Source organism: Nyctereutes procyonoides, unplaced genomic scaffold (genome assembly GCF_905146905.1).
Source record: "Nyctereutes procyonoides isolate TBG_1078 unplaced genomic scaffold, NYPRO_anot_genome, whole genome shotgun sequence".
NCBI lineage: Eukaryota > Metazoa > Chordata > Mammalia > Carnivora > Canidae > Nyctereutes > Nyctereutes procyonoides.
In genome coordinates, this window is record NW_026575120.1 from 19,825,291 (window position 1) to 19,845,360 (window position 20,070).

The 20,070-nt window shown below is 36.3% G+C and overlaps 1 protein-coding gene across 10 annotated transcripts in view; it reads left to right on the forward strand.

Annotated features, from left to right (window-relative positions):
- Nucleotides 1-20,070, forward strand: part of PSD3 (pleckstrin and Sec7 domain containing 3) — a 577,886-nt gene that overhangs the window by 279,185 nt on the left and 278,631 nt on the right. The window contains exon 10 of one of the 10 annotated variants that reach the window (XM_055334846.1): nt 3,131-3,223. The exons of the other annotated variants lie outside the window; for them this stretch is intronic. Coding sequence (XP_055190821.1) covers nt 3,131-3,223 — 93 coding nt within the window. Of the gene's footprint in view, nt 1-3,130; nt 3,224-20,070 lie in introns of those variants that run through there. 10 annotated transcript variants of the gene reach the window in all.

A 20,070-nucleotide genomic window follows, 5' to 3' on the forward strand; every position in this document is an offset into this window, starting at 1 on the left:
TAGGCTTGTGGTAACCTGCATGACTGTGGATGAATTATTGGGCAGGTTTAGAGCATGTTTGATGAGCTGTCTGAAACCAAATGTAGTTAACATACAGTCCAGTGGCTGCCATTCACCTTGGGTAAACATATGTTCTTTGATTGACTCTGCCAAGAATTTTCTGGATGATTGTTACAGTTGTCCATTGAGATCATGTTTATAAACCTCAGGGAGGAAAATATTTATTAAACTCTTTTATTTACTGTAGGAAGATGACAGTGAAATGACACTGAAAAATGACAGTGGTTTTTTGCATGGAAACTGTCAAGTAAAATACCGATTCCCTTTCATAGCAAAGATTCCAGCCACTCACCCACCTGAGATGGGGGAGTGTTCCATTTCAGTAAGAATCTGGATTTTACTGCAGATTCCATCTAGAAAAAGTTTTCTTCAAACCATTTTTGTTTCATTTCTCTTTCCCATGTGGCTGTTCTTTTTTCCTTTCCTGCCCTCTGGCTCTTCCCTCCTCCTCTTTTCCCTCCCTTACTCCTCTGGTTCTGTTTCTGTTTTTTCCTTTCTCTTATACTCTTCTTTTTGTCTTTCTTCTTTTTCCTCTTCTCTCTCTCAAACTCTCTCCCTCACTCTCTTTCTCAATGGCTGTTTCTTGATTCTCTTCGGGGGTAAATTACTAGGTGGAATGTTGATTTGAACTATTGTGGAAAATGACACATCACACAGATAAACACAAAACATTTGATATTACATTACAGATTCTGAGTAACCTAACCCCTCTCAGTCTTCTTCTACCTTCTCTCCAACTTGAAAATTGCAGGCATGTACAATCAGTTTATGAGGTGAGATGCCTAGAGTTACATGGATTAAACTGAGGCTTTCATTGCTACATATAGATCCTATTACTTTTAGGTTTCTTTGGATCAAAAGTAACATTTGGATCTGTGTCTATTCAGATTTCTTTGGACTGGCAGTAATATTTCACTTAATGTCTATTGTCAGTGTGGTTGGGTCATAGGAAATACTTAGTGAAGGCCCTGTGCTTTCATTGGGTATTGTGGACTTGGAGAACATGCTGGAACTAATTGGGCACCTTTCCTTACAAATCACTAAGAAAGATGGGTGGTTCTTTTTCCCTTAAAATGAACAGTTATTCCATATTAAAATTAAAATATAAACTGATTCTACTGTTCTCAACAGAAATGGTTATCAAAAAAGATAAACTTTAATGTATTTAAAAGTATGAAAGATGAGAAATTTATTTTAAGCCTTCACTTTGGAGACTTCAGTTATTTAATATTTTGCTTTAATTTTGCCTTAGACTTTGTGAAAGGGATAGATGCTACTTTGTGCTTTTTTAAATAATTTTCAGTTCCACTGCAGTGTCCCTTTTGACCTGATGACCTAAGAGATAAATGAGTGCTTTGTGCAAATAAGAATGTTTCTCCCACAAGTTGCTTTGAGTATACATTCTAGATGCCTATATTGTAAAGTAGAATTAGCTGAATACCAAAAAGACAACCAGTTATAGAATATTATTTAGGTTCTTTAAAGCTGTCATCTGGCTGGGAGGATGTGATGTTTGAGAGAGGCCTTTGAAACATAGGTACCATTGTAATAGTAGACTTATTTTGTTTTTTAGTTAGATTATTATTGTATTTCATTTCCCACCACCTTTCTCACCCATAAACATTAATGATCTCTGTCATAAGTACCTTTATTATTTCACCAAACCAGGATAGCAATTCATTTAACGAAATATGCCAAACAATCTGGCGTGTTTTATGGCTTGCATAGGAACTGCCCATCGCACTACTTGGATGTGGTTTGTGCTTAAACATCCTGGAGGGACGATGTGGAAGAGGAGGGGGAAGGGAGGCTCTGCTTTGGGTTCTGATAGACTTAATAAGACATTCCTAAGATTTTATAATAAGTAATAAAACTCTTACACGAATAGAGAAGGATGAGAATGTAAATGTGGGCCAGCTCTGGGTTGGAGACTGAACTTTTTGAGAGACACTGTAGTGTGATGATTATGACTATGGACTTGGGAGCTATACTGACTGGGTTCTAATCCCAGCTCCCCTCTCTTATTAGTTTAGGGATTGTAAGCAAATTCACTGAAACTCTGTCTCTTGATTTCTTCATCTGCGAAATGGGTGATTTTATTAGTACCCACCTCATCAGTTTTAATAATTGAATGAATTAACACATAAAGCCTTTAGAATTCTAGCATGTAATAAATGCTGTATGTGTTAGCTGTCATAGCTTTTTATTTTTAATATTATTTTATTCTTAACTTAGCTTGAAGTGGACTGGAAAGGGCCTGCATCCCTTTAGTGTTTGGATCTTAGGTGTTTTACAAGTACTAGGCCACGTGGGATTAGCATTAATTCACAAGACCTCTGTTACCCATCCTTTTTTAGCCTAAGCATACACATTTTCTTGCTCTTTTAAATGGACCATCTGTGACCTTGACCTTGAATATTTCCTCTTTCTGTGGTAAGATTTTTAACCCTTATCATTTATAGCTTCCTTTCTTTCCAGAGACTTGTTGATTCCAAAGAATGGCCATCAAAATTTTCTGCAGGATACATTTGTTCCGTAAAGTCTGTCTTATCATCGTGGAGGCCCCTGAAAATGAACCTTGGTTAGCCATATGTTTTCCTTGCCTTTTTACTTTGTTAACAATAAGCGATTTCTCCTAGATCTTATCCCTCTTGCCACACTTTTATATGTGATATTTGGTTTGGATCTTTGAAGTTGCAAGATTGGAGGTCCTGAGCTTTCTTACCTAGGACTATTTGGAGAAAATATAAGAGAGCAGTTGGACATCTAGCAACCTTTCTTTTTTCCCCAGTATTTTTCACCACTTCAAATAATTTATATCTCCATTAATATCCCAGGATTATTTGGGATCATCAAAGGGGACAGGAACTAATTTGCTTCCTCAAAGGTTCATCAGGATTCCAGGACCAGTTTAAGTTTGGTCTTAAACTGTTCTGTAAGTTTTATATCTTCTGAGTTTCCTATAAATCTCTATTCTTGGTTTTAACAGAAGAGCTACATTTTTATCTTCATTCTGCTTTCCATTTCTAACCCTGGCAGTTGATAATCCTTCATTTCTCATTACATATAGGGGGAAACACAGGAACTTTGGGAGATGGCCACCAGTTATATTATATTTAGAGGGAAAGTAGCCATTTCAAAATATATTTACATGAAAGCATGAAAGAAGCAATGGGAAATAAGGCAAAAAGAGCCGAAGAAAAGTGTCATGTAAACATATAGGATGGAAGGTAAGTTATTGTCTGCATAATTTTATTTTGGGGAGATTCAGATTCAAGATTCAAGATTTTGGCAATGAAACATGAAACCCTGGTTGTTTTCTAACTCAACTTTCTTATTGCCACCTACCATGTGATACTCAAGTAACATTCTTAATATTTTTATCCTTGTCATAGTTAGGTCTTTAAGTTTCTTTTTTCTTGAGCAGCAGTTGAATTCAATAGGTGCCAAAGGAAATTAGAAAAAAATTATCTAAAAAAATGTCTTAAGAACTTTTATACCATCTTAATGATGAGAGAGTAGAAACAACAAACCACCCACAACTTTCAAAATGATTCTAATACAACTAAAAAAAAAACTGAATACATTTTGCAGAGGTTTTGAAACATAACTCCTTTTAAATCTGCTTATGTACACAAATAGCTTTAATAATAGCTCTGGTTACAAGGCAGTGTCACTGGAAATAAAAAAAAGCAAGGTAAATAAATCTTGCTTGGGCAAGTCAATAACATGCCATCCTTTCAGGCTTCTGGTTATGATTAGATGTTTGACTTTAGAATATCTGAAATTTAATTTTGGGGGGTAGAAATTACTTGCATGTTGAGAATTTATTAACATTATATTAACTTGCACTCCAGTGAGGGAAAACCAAAAGTTTTCACTCTCAGGGATGTAGTTACTGGTGAAAAGTGGTTGAGAGAGAAAGAGAGAGAGAGAGAGAGAGAGAGAGTGTGTGTGTGTGTGTGTGTGTGTGTGTGTGTGTGAAGATTGCAGGGTAAGGGGAAGTGGCAATTAAATTAAATTGACAGAATGTTAATCAGTATGCCTGGCTTAGTGGGATTTATATGCATCATTCCATTAAATGGAATGGTAAATAACATAGTGAATTAAATGGTTACATGCTGTATTGCTCAGAATCTTAATGAAAGTTCTTATTCAGATGTGCTTGTTTTCCTTTAGCTTTCACTAAAGACAGAATTTCGGTGAGCTTCTTTTATAAGAAATTTCTAAGAATATATAAGCTGCTGTATATAATCCTTAACATAGGTAGTTGACTGAAAGCATTATGTTCGGACAGCCCTGGTGACTCAGCGGTTTAGCGCTGCCTTCAGCCCAGGGCGTGATCCTGGAGACCTGGGATCGAGTCCTGCGTCAGGCTCCCTGCATGGAGCCTGCTCGTTCCTCTGCCTGTGTCTCTGCCTCTCTCCCTCTCTGTCTCAAACAAATAATAAATAAAATCTTTAAAAAAAAAAGAAAGAAAGCATTATGTTTTATTGTAAATGCAGTTTTCCTATTTGATATTATTAGGGAAAAATAATTTGTGAAAATGATGGAGAAATTAGCCAGAAGGGTATCATTTAAACAGATATACTTAAAAGGTCAGCAAAAAAAAAATAGTGTTAATTTTTTTTCAAGTTTTTAAGGTCCAGTTAACATACAACTTAATATTAGTTGCAGGTGTAGAGTCCAGTGATTCATCACTTACATGCAACACCCAAACTTATCACAAGTACCTCCTTTTTTTTTTAAATTTTATTTATTTATTTGAGAGACAGAGAGACAGAGACAGAGACACAAGCAGGCAAGGAGCCTGTTGTGGGACTGGATCCTGGGACTCAAGGATCAACCCTGGGCCGAAGGCAGGCGCTAAACCACTGAGCCACCCAGGGATCCCCCACAAGTGCGCTCCTTAATACCCATCAGCCATTTAATCCATTCACCTGCCTACCTCCCCTCCAGTAATGCTTTGTTCTCTAAAAGTTAAGAGTCTGTTTTCTGGTTTGCCTCTCTTCCCCTTACCACATGTTCATCTGTTTTGTTTCTTAAATTCCACATATGAGTGAAATCATATAGTATTTGTCTTTCTTTGACTGACTTATTTAGCTTAGCGTAAGATGCTCTAGATCTATGCACATGGTTGCAAATGATAAGATTTCATTTTTTGATGGCTAAGTAATATTCTGTTGCATGTGTAAGTATATATATGTAATATTTGACCACATCTATATCCATTCATCAGTCGATGCACATTTCGGCTCTTTCCATAATTTGGCTGTTGTCGATAATGCAGCAGTGAACATCGGGGTGCATGTATCCCTTCAAAACAGTATTTTTGTATCCCTTGTGTAAATACCTGGTAGTGCAATTGGTGGACTGTAAGGTATTCTGTTTTGAACTTTTTGAGGAACCTCCACACTGTTTTCCAGAGTGGCTGCACTAGTTTGCATTCCCACCAACAGTGCAAGAGGATTCCCCTTTCTCTGCATCCTTGCCAACATCTGTTTCCTGTTTTGTTAATTTTAGCCATTCTGACAGGTGTGAGGAGGTATCTCATTGTAGTTTTGATTTGTATTTCCCTGATGCTGAGTGATGTGTCTGTTAGCCATTTATAAGTTGGCTCTGGAAAAGTGTCTGTTCATGTCTTCTGTCCATTTTTTAACTGGATTATTTGTTTTTTTGGATATTGAGTTTGATAAGTTCTTTATATATTTTGGATACCAACCCTTTATCATATATGTCATTTGTAAATATCTTCTCCCATTCCGTAGACTGCCTTTGAGTTTTTTTTTTTTGTTCCTTCACTGTGCAGAAGCTTTGTATCTTGATGAAGTCCTATCCCAGTAGTTTATTTTTGCTTTTGTTTCCCTTACCTCAGGAGACATATCTAGTAAGAAGCTGCTATAGCCAGTGTCACAGAGGTTATTGCCTGTGTTCTTTTGGATTTTGATGGTTTCCTTTCTCACATTTAGGTCTTTCATCCATTGTGAATTTCTTTTTGTGTAAGGTGGTCCAGTTTCATTCTTCTGTATGTTGCTGTCCAGTTTTCCTAACACCATTTGTTGAAGAAACTGTCCTTTTTTCCCCATTGGGTCTTCTTTCCTGCTTTGTCAATGTTAGTTGGCCATATAGTTGTGGGTTCATTTCTGGGTTTTCTATTCTGTTCCATTGATCTATTTGCTTATTTTTTATGCCAGTACCATAGTGTCTTGATCACTACACCTTTGTAATAAAACTTGAAGTCCAGAATTGTGATGCCTCCCACTTTGCTTTACTTTTTAGAGATTGCTTTGACTCTTTGGGGTGAAAAATACATTTTAAATAAAGATTAATCTGTCTTATTGGACAAGGAAGAAATATGATTAGGAAATATCCTGTGAAGGTTGATAACCATTAGACTTTTCAATCAGTTACAGTTGTATTTAAGGGTAAACAAACAAAAATCAGTCAGCAGTTAGACTTAGAGATCAGTGATTTTTCTGTGATCTCAATCCCTGAAAAGGACCTGCTTCACAGAGTGTGACATGAAGGAAGAGCTGTTAGAATTCTTCTTAAAAAAAGAGCAAATCCAGGCCACTTCACTCCCAGGCTTCTATCTAATTTAACCCTTTCAGCCAGGGAGAGGGTTGAAAATTTAACACCTAAAATTGCCCTTCTTTTCTTTTAGCCCAAAACTGACCTTAAGCAACATCCCGCACTCCCCCTGCACACATCACTTTTGCTTTCATCTTCTCTTCAAATATTATCACTGAAGACAAAAATCTGACTAAGATCGGATTTTGTTAATGTCAGTACTCTGGTTGTGATATTATACTGTGGTTTTGCAAATGTTACCATTGGAGAGAACTGGGTAAAAGGTATAAGAAATCTATTATTTCTTACAACTATATGCAGATCTGAAATTATCTCAATAAAACCTTCATGAAGAAAAGGCTCACTTAAAAAAAAAAATAAGGCAAATGAGCCTATTCTCTCCACTCAGCCAGAGATTTAGGAATCATATAAAAATCAGCTTAATGAAATTTTACCACTCTTGGGTCTTCCTTTTAAAATACTAAAGATCGGGACACCTGCGTGGCCCAGCGGTTGAGCATCTGCCTTTGGCTCGGGCATGATCCTGGGGTCTAGGATCGAGTTTCATGTCTCTTTCTCTCTCTCTGTTTGTCACTCATGAATAAATAAATAAAATCTTAAAAAAAATAACAAATATCAGGGTGCCTGGGTGGCTCAGTGGTTGAGTGGGTGGCTCAGTGGATGAACATCTGTGTTTGGCTCAGGTCGTGATCCCAGGGTCCTGGGATCGAGTCCCTCATCAGGCCCGCTGTAGGGAGTCTGCTGTTCCCTCTCCCTATGTCTCGGCCCCTCTGTGTCTCTCATGAATAAATAAAATATTTTAAAAATAAAAAAATAAAAATAAATTACCAAATATCAACAGGATAGGTATAACTGTGTAGCAGCATTAAAAACAATGGCATATTAAGAAAAAGGCAATGGGAATTATTTTGAAGAGTTGAAAGCTGGAAAGTCATGTAAATCTACCTTTATGATTACTCCAGAGAATGTAGAGATTTTTTGAGAAGATGTGGAAATAGAAATGGAAAAGATGATAAAGAAATGATCTGTCCATGAGAGAAGGAATAATGATGTGGAGAGGGGTAATTGACAGTATTGAGAAAAATATATTGACTATTTTATTATTTCGAGTTTATCATTAGAGTTTCTCTTGCTAAATTGTTACCCTGAATTGCCTATCTGCCACCTCTTGTGTCACCTGCATTCTAATCTGCATGGAATGGAAGAGCAATAAAAGGTAGAACAACCATAATTTTTTTTTCTGAGTTAATGTTTGACCTATTAGGCTGAATGTCATGGTAGGCTTTGTGGCTATTTGAAGTGAATAGTATCAGATCTGGAAAGCAAGCCCAATATTTTACCTGATTAACTTTTTTCAGTTTCCTCACGTATAACATGGATAATACTACTTTCCTCCAGGAGTCATTTTGAGGATTAAGTAAGATGACGTGTGTTCAGTGGCTAGCATTATGTGATCTAAAATGCATTCAAATGTTCATAAATGTTAGCTTCCTTGTTTTTTCTACTACTATAGTTTTTGTGACTGGGTTGTGGAGGTCACTGGCTCAGAGCCTGTCTTAGCTGCCAATGACTGATGATGGACCCTCAGTGTTATTTCAACTCTTTGTGCCTTAGTTTCTTCTTTGTAAAATAAGATATTTGGGCTGTGCCCATAATCTGTTTGGTCTCCTTTAGCCCATCATGTCTAAGGCCTACTCCTGTTCTGTCACCACCACTTGCCACCTGGACCTGAACTTCTTGCTCTGGTCTTCTGTTGTGCTCATATTTTTTGATCTAAATATTCCATGGCAGATACATTGGAAAAATCTTACAGATAATCTTTAAGGTACCTTTCAATCTAAGTATTGGAAGCATTCTGAACATCATTTTTCCTCTTTGTAAACTCAAATCATATCAAGTTTTATCCTTCATGTTGCATTTGTTGGTTTAGACAAACAAGTGTGTACCTAATAGTGAAAGTTCAGAGTTAAATCCAGGAAAATCACTTTTGTTGTAGCAGCATTCTCAAAGGCTTAGTCCTAAAGAATTACATGAGAGGAAGAAACAGGCTGCAGTCAGAAAAAAGTCTGAACTTTTTATAAATGAAAAGCTTGAAGTGGATTCTCAAAAATACTTGATCTGAGTTATATTCGGAGTATGTAGTTGAAAATAGGAACTTATGGGTGGTATTTAAGTGTAGCTAAAAAAAGAGCATCAACTGTTGCCTAGAGTAGGTGAGTTCTCTTAGAGAGAAGGTCATGGAAACCTGGTAGCAACAGTATCTATGGAGGAAAAGGGCTTGGATACTTATCCTGGTATAAGCAGGATAGCTTTTAAAGAGAAAAGCTCTGTTAGCAAGCTTTTTCAGAGAAAAGCTCTAAAGATTCTTGTTTAAAATAAAGAATACTGCTTTTTTCAGTAAAATGAATCAAGCTGAGTTGTGATGAAAGGTTCGTGGTGTGTTTCTCCTTCTGCTTTCCCCATGGAGATCTAGAAACATGCTTCGCTTTCAGTCCTGTGCTGTCACGGACTGAATAATGATGCTTCATTTTTCATATGGTTCAGACCTTGAATGAAACATGGTGACTGTAATGAGGATAATACTTTGAAGTAGCTGAAAATCCACAAATCACGTTCATGCTTTAAAAAAAAATTTACCAAAAAAAAAAAAATTACCAAGGGACACCTGGGTGTCTCAGTGGTTGAGCATCTGCCTTTGGCTCCGTTCGTGATCCTGGGGTCCTGGGGTCAAGTCCTGCATCGGGATCCCCACAGGGAGCCTGCTTCTCCCTCTGCCTGTGTCTCTTCCTCTCTCTCTGTGTCTCTTATAAATTAATAAATAAAATCTTTTTAAAAAATCTACCAAAAAGAAGTCTGGTAGAACATTTTGGCAGAACAGATGCTACTTAAAGAGTACGAACAGATTTTTTAACCAAAAAAAAAAAAAAAAAAGGAAGAAAAAAGGAAGGAAAGAAGTTTGAGTAGCAAGATAGTAATCATTATGGGTATTTTAATGGAATATTAATGATTCCCACAGAGATTCTATTTTTAATTTGATCATGAAGGAATGCTACAGAATTTCATATTCAGATGTCTCTATGGAAGTTAAATTGTATGTTTGGAGATTTTTTAAAACATCATAGCATAATCTGTCAAGGTTGCTGCTCCTTTCACTCAAGTATGAACATATGATATTAGTATGAATGTCATGAGTCACACTGTGAATTTAAACCATTGTCCTTTTGCTTATGATACACCACATGGGGATGGGTTCCTTAGGAGTGATGTGCTTTTTTTTTTTTAAAACAGGTCTGCAATCAAATGTAAATGAATTGTCAGCAAATACGTATTCTAAGTACAATGCTTACCTATCCATTAAGGATACAATGAAACAAGTTTTAATAGAAAGGCATTTTTAGCTGTACAATAAAAATGCCATAAACAATTTTTGTGGTTGTATTGATGTTTTACTCATGTAAAGGTCAATTATCTGAAAAAGACTCAGAAAATTGAAAACACAAAGTTAAAATAAGACCTCTAAACAGCCAGAATAAATGAGTGTTACGTGTCTGTGTAACAGACCTTAATATTACTCAGACCCGCATTTGTGGCCTATTTTGAATAAAAACCACAATTTTTACTTCAAAATTTTCATCCTTATCTCCTTCCTTGGTGTATCCTAAGCAAATGGCCATGCAGACACAGGTGGATACTTGATACACAAACGACTGCTTCAATCTATGAGCTGGCTGGGACACTTGCCAATCTCAACCAGCTCTTTACTGACAAAGTAATAGCCATATCCAATTAGTTTTTCATAAACATACTTCATAAAACACAAGTATTTAGGTTGTCATTTAAATTTTTTATTTGAAAATTTAACTTAATTTTGTTATTTTCCCAGTTAGCCATGAATTGGAAGGATGAAGCTGGAGGAAGTGCTGTTAGCTCTATGGACCTTAGCAAGAAGTGATGTGATAATGAGGTGACGAGGAAATGAAACCGTAAAAAGCTCTGGGTCTCCAAATGGAACAGTTGGAGTTGTTTTGACAAAGGATAGGAAATCTATGTAGTCAAGTAACTTCTCAGAGAAGTTATATTTAATTACATTATTTTATATTATATGGCACATCAAAGAAATGGTTCTATTTAATGAGTTGTCAAAAACGTTGTATTAAACTTTAGTTTAAGGAGACAGTGTGAAATAGATTTGGAAAGATTGCCAACAAAACTATTTTATAAAGATTTTGGTATTTAAAGAAATTAGCTGACATCAGAAAATCCAGTATTGTAGCATAATTCATTTCTCTACTCATTTTTGAACTTCATTCCCTGTCAGTGTTGGATTTTTTGTTGTTAATTTAAAGCTTTTTATTTTAGTAGTTGTAATATTTACCCTTCCCTCAGACTTGTCATAGATTGCAGTATAGTTATTGTGATGTAATGCTGCTTTTTCAGAAAAAAACATGAAATAGCATTTTCCCACACTTCACAAGGAAGTGTTTCTAGTATGATGTAGGTACACAGCTTTACTGTTGACCAGTAGACATTCCTGCACTTCTCCCTCATCATCTCAGCTACCTGTTGAAAATTCTGATGGTTTCATGTAAATGAACTACTATGTTCATTTCAACACACTGCCATTTAAAGAACACCATTAAGGGAAGTCAGTACTTAATCCTAGGCAAGTCATTTTACCTGGTGGTTACTTAATTCTAGAAGCAATCAAAAGCAATTATTCCTTAAGAATGCAACATAGATAAATTTTGTTTTGACTTCTTTTTCTTTTGTTTTCTTTCACTTGTAGAAACATAAATCAAAGACGAATCTGTGTACCTAAAATATTACCTTGAAGGGTTGTTTGCATTTCAGGTTGTCATATGTTGTAGACTTCACCAAAGAAAGCCATATTTGAAAAGAGTTATGGATTTTGAGAATATCTGAATTTTTATTAGATGATATGGCTTGTTGCTTGTGTATGACCTCCTTGGCCCTTTTTTAAAAATTTGAGTATAGTTGACACACAATGTTACATTAATTTCAAGCGTACAGTTTAGTGATTTGACAAGATTATGTGTTGTGGTATGTTCACCACAAGTATATCTATCATCTGACCCATTATGTTGGTATTATAATATTCTGGACTGTATTCCTTATGTTCTGCTTTTTATTCCTGTGGCTTGCTTATTCCTCTCCCTCTCACCCATTTTGCCCAACCCTGCACCCTTCTCCTCTCTGGCATCCATCAGTTAGTTTTCTGTATTTATAGTTCTGATTCTTTTTGTTTATGTATTCATTTTTTAATTTTAATTCCAGTGTAGTTATCGTACAGTGTTATATTAGTTCAGGTGTATAATATAGTGATTCAGCAGTTCTGTATATTACTCAGTGCTCATCAAGATAAATGTATTCTTAATGCTCTTCACCTAACTCACCCATCCCATCCCTCTCCTTCCCTCTGGTAACCATCTGAATATTCTGTATAGTTAAGAATCTGTTTTTTTTTATTTGTCTCCGCCCCCCACTTTGTTCATTCATTTTGTTTCTTAAATTCCACACGAGTGAAATCATTCCACACGACTGAAATCATATCACACGAGTGATAAACGAGTGTTTATCTTTCTCTTCCTGGCTTATTTCATTTAGCATAATACTTTCTAGGTCCATATTATATCAAATGGCATGCTGTCATTTTAATGGCTGTGTAATATTCCAGTGTGTGTGTGACATATTCTTTTCCCTGACCCTATTCTTTTTTTTAAATTTTATTTAAATTCAATGTAGTTAACATATAGCATATTATGAGTTTCAGGGGTAGAATTTAGTGATTCATCAGTTGCATATAACACCCGGTGCTCATTATATCAAGTGTCCTCCTTAATGCCCATCACCCATCTAGACCATCCCGCTACCCACCTCCCATCCAGTGACTCTCAGTTTGTTCCAAATAGTTGAGTCTCTTCTGGTTTGCCTCTCTCTGTGTCTTTTTTTTTTAAGATTTTATTTATTTATTCATGAGAGACACACAGAGAGAGAGGGATGCAGAGACATAGGCAGAGAGAGAAGCAGGCTCCATGCAGGGAGCCCAATGTGGGACTCGATCCCGGAACTCCAGGATCATGCCCCAGGCCGAAAGCAGGCACTAAACCTCTGAGCCACCCAGTCATCCCTCCTGTTTTTATCTTATTTCTATTTTTTCTTCCCCTCCCCTGTGTTCATCTGTTTCGTTTCCTAAATCCCACTTATGAGTGAAATCTTATCTATTCATCTGTTGGCATCTGGGCTCTTTCCATAGTTTGGCTATTGTGGACATTACTGCTATAAACACTGGGGTGCAAGTGCCCCTTCGAATCACTGTGTGTGTGTATCCTTTGGATAAATATCCAATAGTTAAATTGCTGGATCATAAGGTAGTTCTATATTTAACTTTTTGGGGAACCTCTGTATTTTCAGGAGTGGCTACACCAGCTTGCATTCCCACCAACAGTGTAAGAGGGTTCCCCTTTCTCCACATCCTTGCCAACATCTATTGTTTCCTGAATTGTTTTATCCATTCTGACAGGTGTGAGGTGGTATCTAATTGTGGTTTGCAATTGTATTTCCCTGATGCCAAGTGATGTTGAGCATTTTTTTCATGTGTCTGTTGGCCATTTGTTTGTCTTTTTTGGAAAAATGTCTGTTCATATCTTCTGCCCATTTCTTGACTGGACTTTTTGGGTATTGAGTTTGACAAGTTTTTTATAGATCTTGGATACTAGCCCTTTATCTGATATGTCATTTGCAAATATCTCTCCCATCCCATAGGTTGCCTATTAGTCTTATTGGTTGTTTCTTTTGCTGTGTAAATGCTTTTTATCCTGTTGAAGTCCCAATAGTTCATTTTTGCTTTTGTTTTCTCTCACCCTATTCTTAAGGGCGGAGACTGTGTCTTATTGGTCACAGTATCTTAATACCTAGTGTAATTCCAGGACAAATCAGGTATTCAACAAATACTTGTGAAAGAAAGTAGTTTTACATAAAACACTTTGCAGTGATTTCTGACCATGAATTGGCTTTGTGAGCATGATGTGAACAACTTGACACTGTATGCAGAATTGTGAATGTGTGTGTGTATATATAATTCCATCTTTTTTTTTGAGAGCAAGGGGATCCATAAATATTAAATTATTATTAAATACTAAATTATTATTTAATATTAAGTATGAAAAACTATATTTTTAATCAGATTGCAGAAGGATCTTTGGTCCCCAAATATTAAGAGCCTATAAACTTAGGACCCTCCGAGAGTAGAGATTTGTGCCTTGTTGTTTTGATTTAAATAAACACGCAAAGTACTTAGCAGAAAGAGTTTTTCTTTCCCCCAACACATGTTGTTCGTTCATTGAGGTCCTGCTATGGGCCAATCTCTGTTAGATTCTGGGGTGCAGCCCCTAAATAAGACAGATATAGATTATGCCCTCATAGAGCTCAGAATTTGTTAGGGAAAACAAATATTGGACCGATGATTATACAGATTATGAAATGCTTTACTCAAAATTATACACTAATAGTGGTTAGGTAGAAAAGGCATACTTAATAGGTTTGCCATGTATGACAAAAGTAATAAAAAACTGGATTAAAATGAAATTTGAGGGATGCCTAGGTGGCTCAGCGGTTGAGCATCTGCCTTTGGCTCAGGGCATGATCCCGGGGACTGGGATCGAGTCCCACATCAGGCTCCCTGCAGGGAGCCTGCTTTTCCCTCTGCCTATGTCTCTGCCTCTTTCTCTTTCTGTGTCTCTCATGAATAAATAAGTAAATCTTTAAAAAAAAATAAGATGAAATTTGGTAGGATTCATGAGTTTCTGCTTTGGTAAAGACTGTGCTAAATATATTGGGGAAAGCAGAGATGAGTGAGACATGCATCTTGCCCTGAAGGAATTTTTAATATAATATAGTAGTTCGCAACTCTGTCTACACATTAAAATCATTTATGGTGAGAGGAGAAATAATAGGCAACTACTGTATTCTTACTTAGGTGGAAAGTATTAAATGGTATAGACTCTTTGAAGTAAGGTCTTGAACTTTCTTATAAAACTAAACATACATTTATCCTATGATTTAGCAATTCTAGATAAATGAAAGCCTATGTCGCAAAAATACTTGTTAGCAACCTTATTCATAATAGCTCTAAACTGGTAACAACCCAAAAGTCTATTAACAGATGATGGATGAACTATGGCATGTAGTGTGGTGTTCATGAATGAAAAAGCTTTATAAACAAATGTATGCAATGCATGGTTATATGATGTATGAAGTTCTATTATAAGCAAAGCTGACCTATGGTGGATAAAAAAAAGTCTGAGGTTGTGAGAGTGGGAATATCTTAGGAATGGGCATGCAGGAGGAACTTTCTCTGGTGATGCTAATATTAAAAAAAAATGTTGGGGAAAATGTCACTTGTGGAGCTGTAAACAAAATCTTGATGTCTTCTCCCAGTTCTCCCCTCCTCATCAATTTCAAATCTCTGGGTCCATCTGCATTTTTAAAAGCTCCTCAGACATTTCTGATGTCCGAGGAGATATGAAGGATTCTTGAGTAGGATAAAGTGCAAAAGCAAACATGTTAGTTTTCTATTGCTCTTGTAACAAATTACCATAAACTCTGCAGCTTAAAACAACACAGACTGATTTTCTTACTGATTTGTAGGTCACAGGTTTGGGTTAACCTGGATTTTTATGCTCCACGTCTCACAAAACCAAGTCAAGGTGTAGACAAATTTACCTCTCTTTCTGAAAGCTCTGAGGGTAAATCCATTTTCAAGCTCATATAGGCTGTTGGCAGAAATCAGTTCCATGTGGTTATAGGACTGAGGTCCTCATTTCCTTGTTGGATGTTGGCTAGTGGTCATTCTCAGCTTTTAGAAGCCAGCCACATTCCTTGGCTTCTGGTGCCTTTTCTCATCTTCATACCCAGCAATGATGGCCCAAGTTCTTCTCCTTCTTCATGTCTCTCTGACCTCCCTTCTGCTTCATATTTCCTCTGCTCTTCTTTTTGGCACGTCTACCGAGTGACTGTTCTGCCTTCCTCTTATATTTTGGAGGGCTTGTAAAATGAAATTGGGCCCACCTAAATGATCCAGGATGATCATCCTGTGTTAAGGTCAACTGATTAATAAATTTAATTCTACCTGCAGAGTTCCTTCTCAGCAGGAATGAGAATCATGGGAGGGAGGGCAAGCATGTTCAGACTACAGTAGAGTTACGTATAAAATGCTTTGGGCTTTCAGAGTAAAGAGAAATGACTTCCAACTAGGGATCATGGAAACCTCCTTTGAGAAAGTAGAATTTAGTTAATCAATTAAAAGGCGGTTCTTATGGATTCTGCGAGGCTAAAATAGGAGAGAGAACTCTAGATTAGAGAGGTGGGGTAATAGTTTAAGTGCCAAGTGTAGAGAATGGAAAGGTGACAGTGTGTGATGCACTTAGAACATCCATATGTATTGGTTATTTACACTGAGCTGTTTGAACCACTATAGCATAAAATCAGATTTTTTTTAGATTAAAGTAGAAGAATAGGAATGTAAAAAAGTTACACACTTAATGTAGAAATATCATTTTTAAAAAGACTAGGCAATTTTGTGATGTGACTTTTGTGTCAACTTTTCTTCTGCTGTTAGAACCCAGTAGAATTACATATGAAAGTCTAAAGAGTTAGTTATGTATTTCTAAATTTTTCAGAACTCCAGATATACTGATGAAAACCTGGGGATTGTGGCCTTCCATAAAAGTATACCACTCTTCCCTCATATTTCCCCACAATACTTAACTCTTGACCATTTTTAGTGGACTTTGTACCCTGCTATAGATGGGTGATAAAATATGAATACAATCGCAGCTTCTGTGTAGAGTGGCATGGCCCTGTGGCATCTATCAAAAAACTCAGTGTTATCCACTGATTTTTTATATTAATTTAACATGAAGGAAAATTTTTTATAAGCATTAATTACTTTGTATGTTACCTTCTTTTTACCTAATTTATCTATAAGCTTTTATTTATTTATTTATTCATTCATTCATTTATTTATAGATAGGGAGAGGTGAGTGGAAGGAGAGAGAGAGAGAGAGAGAGAGAGAGAGAGAGAGAGAGAGAATATCTTAAGCAGGCTCCACACTGGGGCTCGATCTCACAATCCTGAGATCATGACCTGAACTGCAATCAAGAGTCAGACACTTAACCAACTGGGTCACCCAGGTAGTTTTTAAAAAGATTGTGTGAAATTTTTATTTTGAAATACATGCATCTATCTAATAAGTCTTAGAATACTTATTGCTAACCTTTTAAAAATACAAAGGATGTAACTGCCAATGGCCATTTTATTCAGCCTTCTAAAGATATGCACATAAAAGCTAAAATAATAAGATGAGCACAGCTAGCTCTTTAAACTTCTGGTGCATACTAAGCATTCCAGAGTCTTCCCAGACTTTTCTTCCTAGGTCTTGCCAGTGTCTGTTTTCTTTCCTTCTCTTCCCAGCCTCTACCCAAACCTGAAGTGGTAGTCATTGATGATTGGAGTCCTGCTAAAGAAACCACTTCTTCTGTGTCATTTTTTACTAGCTTTAAGAGGAGAATTAGCTGTTGTTGTTGTTGTTGTTGTTTTTTTTTTTTTTGGAATTGCTTTCTGCATTCTGGGTAAAGTGTATATAAGTTATTCATACAGTAGTTAATTTAGCTATTTAGCACCTGCAAAGGAAGCACATCTTTTTCTTGTCATCATCCTGCCAGGATCTCTCCTGGTGTTTTGATCAAAACTTCATGCTTTCATATTCAAAATTACTGGGAACTCTTTCAGATTTCATCTTTTTCCAGTCATTTACCCACTTTTATATGCTAAGGTATATTTTCCCAAGAGCTCTAAGAGATTGCAATTACTTTTACTTATTTCTTTCTCTTCATATTTCCATAATGCTACTGACTTTGAGATTATATATTTTTTGTCTGTCTACTATACCAGGTACATTTTTAATAGGAAAAATTGAATTAAAAATACCTGAAAACTAAACCTTTAGAAACTCTCTTCAGTAACTTCTTCAAGTTCTTATGGTCTTATATTTTCCTTGTTTATACTTACTGTAAGGATTTTTCCAGTGCTGTTAACCTCCAGTAAATAGTGTCAGTACTTCTACAGGTACCCACATATATTTTTATGAACAGGCCAAACTCTGATTTGTGGTGTGTTTTACATTATTAAGAAATAGAGAACTACCTGGCAATATTTGTATTTGAGAAGTGCTTTTTAACACTAAAAAATTAGTGTTTCTAAACTTCACATTATTTCCTATGCGCACAGGAGGCCATGAGGCAGCAATTCTGAAATTATTACTAAGATTAAACAAATAAGCAAATAAACTGTAGATGATAAGAGCCAGGTTCCTCTCTATAGGAGAAAGACTTTACAAATTACAAAGGGGGTAAAATTAAACCCTTTGGTGTCAGATTGGAATTGGAGTTATCAGTATGAATTTATAGTTTTTAATGTAAAGACACAGAAATATAGCTGGGTGTGTATATGCTGGGTTAGTACACATCCAGATATTTCCTGGTTCTGCCTGCTGAGAGGAACCAGAAGCAGTGACCTTCCTAGCATCCAGACCTTGATTTTAAATATTATTCTCCAATAAAAGGAACCAGGGCTCCTTGGGGAAATGTTTGGTTCTAGGCGTGAGGCAGGGAAAATACAAGGGGAGCCTGGAACATCTCAGGATGCCAGAAAGTTAAGGAAGTGCTCAACAAAGGAGAGAGGCATGCCAGGACCCCTGGCCAACCTGGAGAGATGCCCAAGGTCAACGCTGGAACGATTTGAGCAAAAAAATTATATTCGATTATACCCCATAGAACGAAACAAGTATCCATTGAAAAATGCCTAACCTCACTATAAACATGAGAAAACATAAGCAAACTCAAACTGAGGAATATTCCATAGAACAGCCAATTCTCATCAGGAGTGTCAAGGTCATGAAAGATTGGAGAACTATAAACAGATTAGAGGAGTATAGGAAAACACAATGACCAAATGGATCATAGAATCCTGGATAGGGTCCTGGAATTAAAAAGAGACAGTGATGGAAAAACCGGTGAAATTCAAATAAGTTCTGTAGTTTAGTTTAATAAGACCATACTGACGTTAATGTCTTGGTTTTAGTCATTATAGTATAGTTTTATAAGTTAACATTAGGGGAAAGCCAGGTAAAGGGTATTCAGAAACTCTGTACTATTGGTACAGCTTTTTTCTAAATCTAGAATTATTTCAAAAGAAAAAGAGAAGATGCTGGGTACTTAAATGTACAAGGCTGTGTGTACAAGGACATTAATTGCAGCACTGTGTACCAAGGCAAGAAATTAAAAGTAACACAGATAGCCATCTTTGGTAAGGGATTAAGTAAATTATGTTATATTCATACAATTAATATAGTCATAAAAAGAACCACATAGCATTGTGTGTACTTACAGGTATGTCATAGTGAAGGGTTGAGAGTGTACAGTTTCATTCAGGCTGCCTGGATTTTCATCCTCTCCTCCATACTTAAAACTAATTCTATGACCTTGGGCAGATTATTTCTCTTTTCTCTGTTCACCAGTTTCCAGTACATAAGTACATGGACTGGCTGTGAAGATTAAATGTGAAAACACTTGTAAAGCTTGTGCTAATAATACTTAGCAAGTGTAATATTGATTAAATATTATTTATTATTTTTTAGGAATAAATGAAGGAAAAAAACCAAAATAACATTAAGTATTAAATGATGCCATTTCTGTTAAAAAAAATTGTGGGGCACCTGGGTGGCTCGGGATAGCATCCGACTCTTCATTTCTGCCCAGGTCATGGTCTTGAGGTTGTGGGATTGAGCCCCGTGTCAGGCAGGCTCCACACTCAGTACTGAGTCTGCCTGAGATTCTCTCTCAATCTCTCTCTCTCTCTCTCTCTGCCTCTGCCCCCAACCCTGCTCATGTGTGTGCCTGTGCATGTGTGCTCTCTAAATACATGAAATCTTTAAAGAAAAAAAAAGAAGTCTACTTAAATCATATGTATGAATTTTAAAGATCAGATACTAATGTGTTAATGGTGGTGGTGTTAGGGGAGGTTGGCAAATTAGGGAACTTGCACATTCTAAGTTAAACTTTTAAAAATATATTTTCTATAAAGTATATAGTTGGACAAGTATATATATATTAGCTTTTAAAAGAAACCTGCTATCAATAATTATTAAATAAAAATTATTAAATAGAAATAATTATTACTAGAAATGGAAACTGTATCGTAAGGCTAAAGGAATTGGTTAGTCATTCTAGATGAGTCTTCAAGATCATGACTTGTGTTCCGTTATAGTGGAAAGTATAAGAGATTTGACTCTGCTCTTAATCATGTAAAGCTACTCGATATCTAATCCTTGGCAACACGGT